The sequence below is a fragment of the Buceros rhinoceros genome, unplaced genomic scaffold (genome assembly GCF_000710305.1).
Source record: "Buceros rhinoceros silvestris isolate BGI_N320 unplaced genomic scaffold, ASM71030v1 scaffold6563, whole genome shotgun sequence".
In the NCBI taxonomy this organism is placed as follows: Eukaryota; Metazoa; Chordata; class Aves; order Bucerotiformes; family Bucerotidae; genus Buceros; species Buceros rhinoceros.
The window spans coordinates 10,717-15,653 of NW_010401708.1; the positions used below are offsets into that span (position 1 = coordinate 10,717).

At 35.6% G+C, this 4,937-nt stretch overlaps 1 protein-coding gene across 1 annotated transcript in view; it reads right to left on the reverse strand.

The window, feature by feature from the left end:
• LOC104490115 (ATP-binding cassette sub-family A member 13-like) overlaps positions 1–4,937 on the reverse strand; it is a gene marked incomplete at its 3' end in the record, with an annotated part of 35,860 nt that overhangs the window by 9,236 nt on the left and 21,687 nt on the right. The window contains exons 13-14 of the mRNA XM_010132363.1: positions 1,713–4,908; positions 292–398 (exon numbers count right to left, since the gene is read on the reverse strand). Of these exons, the coding sequence (XP_010130665.1) occupies positions 292–398; positions 1,713–4,908 (3,303 nt within the window). The remainder of the gene's footprint in view (positions 1–291; positions 399–1,712; positions 4,909–4,937) is intronic.

The following is a 4,937-nucleotide window of genomic DNA, read 5'->3' on the forward strand; positions in this document are numbered from 1 at the left end:
CATGGCTGACAATGAGAGAAGAGCTGTGAGACCTCCTGCCTCCACTGAGATTTTTGAATCAGCATGACCACTCCAGGGGAAAGAAAAAAAAAAAAATCACCCCTTTTTGTGACCTGCGTCAATATTTTTCCTGTGCCTCTGTTAGGTTTAATATCCAGGCATCAGTACACTTACCTTGCTTAGCATCACCCAGATCAATTTATTTTTACAAAAGGTTGCTTAGAGCAAAGACTTAACACTATAATGCTAACCTGTATGGTGACCCATACAGTCACTACTGTGGTAACCAACCTGAAAAGATTTTAAAAACATTCAAGATGGTAAACTGCAACTTCTGCAATAGTAGGACACTAGCAGGGTCTAAATGCTCCTGAAGAATCTTGCAGATTTTAGATGCTCTATAAAGAAATTAATAAGAAAACATTATTTTCATAACAAGGGTACCACAGAAAATTTTCAGTAAGCGACTATGTACGACTGCGGTCTTCAATGGACCATGTAAGATAACAGTATTAACAATCATTTGTCTAAACTATTTCAAAATCAGAAAATAATACTTCAATATAAAAAGAGAAAACAAAACAGATTTTCATCAAGATTGCAACTCATCAGATTTCATAAGAGATTAGGAGTGCTAGAAAGTACCTTAGCAAAATAGGCAAAACTGTAATGGCCTCAGAAGTGCTGACAGCCCACAGCACCTACAGACTTGACAGTAAAGAGCAGAATACCGAAAATCTCTGATAATCAACATTCATGGGAAAATAAACCATTTCTCTTGTATTTGCTTTTGGGGGTTTTTTTTAAGCAGATTTGGCCCTGATGACCACTGGTTTCACATATTTGCATAAAATTACTCATAAAAATCTAAATACTACATCAGAGCCATGCCATCAACTTCAGTATGCTGCTTCTCAGCTGCTCTATGTTACTAGAATCAGTAGCTCCATCAGCAAGACACCTTAGAGCTGTTTGAAGCAATTGTCTTGGGGGATTCATTCAGTGAATACTACTTAAATGCAGCAACTCCCGTCTAGCAGCCCTTTTAACAAATAAGTTGTCAGTAAACTTATTCCTGAAGCAGAGTTTCCTCAGCTGCTGGATTAGATTCAACTGAGCAATCTGGCAAAAATGACATTAGGCTCAAGATTCCTTCAGAAGCTATATTTGTTAAACTGAAAAAATTAACACTATAACCATAGCCCTAAAAGGGTCTTCTTGATTGCATAAGCCATCAGCAAATTTAAGTTGAAGACATTTCAAATACAGTATATCTACATTTGTATACAGAAATAAAACAAAAAAACCCACTCCACAAAACATTATTTCTGAGCATTCCTTAATATTTAGCTCCATAGCCAAAATTCCTGTGGTTCACCAATAACTGAGTTTAGTGTTCAGACCTGCAAGGATTTTAAAACACCAGCATCTTCAAATATTTGGTTCTACAATAATTCCAAAGAAACCACCGTGAGTATCAATACAAACAACCAAACACATCAGTAACCTGGTCCACACAATATGAGATAACAAATATGGCTAGTCTGAACAATATAAATTGATACAAAATATTTATTGTTTTACTCAGAGGCACAAATCTGAAATGAAATACTAATTAACTTGATAAGAGTTTTGACTGAGGTGTTTACAAACAAGGATCCCTTCTGTCATTGTCAGCATATTGTCAAAATGAGTCTATTGAGAAGACTCACCTCATTTCTGCCGTTACACCTTTATTCAAATCTTTTAGTAAGAAAGTTATTTCATTCCTCTCATGTTCTTTGATAGACTGAAATAACAGTTCCAAGATCTCTTGCATAATCTCCAGAGTTCTGTTTTGGGATTGAGTAGAAACTTTATATTGTGCGTTATCAAAAAATGAATGAATGACATCAACTATTTGAAGCTCGATGTTGTTTGTATGCAGATCATCTTCTATAACAGCAAGATCAGCAATTATATGAAGGAGACTGTTTAGCAAAACTGAATTAACAGTATAAGTAATATTCAGTTTTTCTCTCCTAAGATGACCATCAACAAAAAACATAGCAGTATAATCTTCCTTAGATTTATTTTGGAATAGTTCCAGAAAGTCAATAATGTCTTTGACAATCAGCAGTAGGTCATTTGATGAGTTTTCATTAGCCATAGGGAGTATTAGATCGTGCATTATTTTAGGATAATTTTTATTGTTACACTGGCATAGAAAGCTGTTCACAATTTCTTGTATGTCTTCAAAATTTCTTAGCATAGCATCTACAGATGATGTATTAAACTGCTGTATTAAAACATCAAGAGCCATTGAAGAGGATTGTCCAGTGGCTAACTTCAGTAATTGAAGCTCTTGGTCTATCACTGCAAGTAATTGTCTAACACTAAAATTCACCAATAAATCTTCTATGCTTGTAACTATAGGAAACCAGAAGTTCTCAAAGTTATTAGATATATTACTGTTTCCATTTAAAGTTGATAATACCATAATCATTGAATACGTTTGGTTTCCAACAGAAGACAGCATCATTAAAGGCTGAATTACAGAAAGAAAAGAAAGGACAGCATCTGTATCTAGGAATCCAGAAACTTCACTGGTCATATTCTTAACATTAGTAAGAACAGTCTTCATAAGTGATGTTTTTGATTGCCTGTTCCAACTTAGACCATGATAAAGATCATCCAGCTGTTCAAGAAGACCTTTGGCCATCTCCATTTCTGCCACTGGAATACTGCCCAGTGTTTCTATGATTTGTAAAGCCACTTGTCTCTTCAGGGTGGAGGAACAATTGCTTGAGTATGTATTATTTGCTTGCAGTGGCACAACGTAGAGGGACAGCTCATTCCAAAACTCTAGCAGCTCTTTGAAAACTGAGCCATTTAAGTGATGGAGCTCAGAAAACTTCAGAAGAATAGAGCTCCATTCTTGGATCTGATGAAAAAAGCAAGTCAGGTTGCGAGTGATATCTGTCTGAAAGTCTTCCATAGTACATGAGGAACTATCCTCCAAAGTGATGAGTTTCAGCTCTTTAATGGCTTGAGTGACTGCTTCGTAACTAAGAGTAGAATTGCCATGCACAAAGTCACAAGGTTTAAAAGTGGGATCATCCTGAGGTGATGCTGTTGTGAGAGTCCAGCAGAATATTTTAGGAAAACAAACTGAGGCTTCTGCAGGTTCAGACATGTCTGTCAGCGTCTCCAGTAACAGTAGAAGACTTTCTACCTGACTAGAGAACTCTTCTTCAGTAAACATCGGCATTTTTGCTTCCTGAGTCAGTATGAAAGCGTATACTTCAGTTAGTGCTTCTGTGATGTTTCCATGAGGTAATCTTTCTGTAAGGCTGATGGCATCAAGGAGGAGATGGAACATCTCTTCTACACCATAGAGCTCATTTTGTTCAAAGAGTCGTGTTACTTGCCATAAACCAGTCAGATTCCAATTACATGAATTGTTCTCAAATGTATCCCACCAGTCTGTTAACATTCTTAACTCAGAGTTCTCAATATACAAAGATTTGATAGTGCTAAAGAAATTATCTAGACTCCTCCGGACTTGTTTGAATTGACTTATCATGAACTCAACATCCACGTTCCTCATATTTTGTACCAAGGCTACCATATGCTTTAGAAACTCTTCTTTGTGACCTCTAAATGGAAAACCTATAAAACTAGGAGACTTGAAAATTGTAAATGCCTTCCTTAGCAGTTCAATATTCAAAGCTGCAGTTTCTGTCAGTTTCTGGAGAAATGTTTTGTGTTCGCCCTGAAATTCTGAGTCAAGTTTACTAATCAGATATTTAAAGAACTCTATCAACAAACTGGTATTTTTCTCATGCAAGAAGGGTTCAATCTCAATATCCAAATGAGATGAGCTATTTTCTTGGATTTCAAAAGTTTTATTTTCCAGAAGAGTTTGAATTTCTGCCCAAAGTTCTACTGATGAAAGCTGAACATGGCGAAAAGGATTAAGGAACATCTTTGAAGTCCTGTTAACTCTGTGGACTGACTGACTAAAATGGGTCTTATTTGATGTATAGCTTGAGTGCCCCACTAAATCATCGGTAACCATTTGTATTTGTTCTCCAGAGTTATTTAGAATTGTAAAAATAGATTCAGGCACGCTGATGTCATCTTTTGCATAAAATTCAGGGAGAATGAATTTTAAAGTTTTTGCTATGATATTGAAATAAACATTTACACAAATCACATCAGAACCAGTTAGGGAACATTCAGGGAGTATCAAATTAAAAATTGCATTAACAAAGTCCATCACATTCATTAGCTTAGCATCTGTCTCAATGTTTTCAAGATATTTCAGTAGAAATAAAATATGTTTTGCACTTTCCAGTTGGGACGATGACTTGTATTTTTCAATGAGATTACTTAATCCATATATCCATCTGTTACAATCTTCTGTTTCTTCCATTGCACTATAAAAGTTTAGAAATGAATTCAGATTAAATGAAAAATTTGTTTGTGAATGGATTATATCTTTCAGAGTATTGTCCAAAATTAGTTTGGTAATATTCTGGAAAATGCTGATACAAACCGTATATTTGCCTTGAGGTACACTTTTTAAAAAAGCACTTGCATCTTTTATTTCAGTGAGAATATTTCCAAGTTCCTCTGTGGAGAGTTTCAGAATAGTGCAAAGGGAATTTCCAGTGGAAAATACACCAGCACCACTATCTTCTCCCTCAGATCCTCCTGAGATGAAAGTATCAAGCCATGAATTCAAAATCTCTCCATTAACAACCTCCTGTACAGATTTCTGCAATTCAGTTATCATGACTCCCAACATTTCTAAAACATTTTCTAAACTGTCACCTTTAAGAGAGCTTGTGACATCAACTGCATTGTTAAATGCATTTTGAAGAGCAGCAAATGACTCTTTCCAGTCATTTAATTCACCACCTCCTACAAATGTGTTTTTCAGTAGATTCATT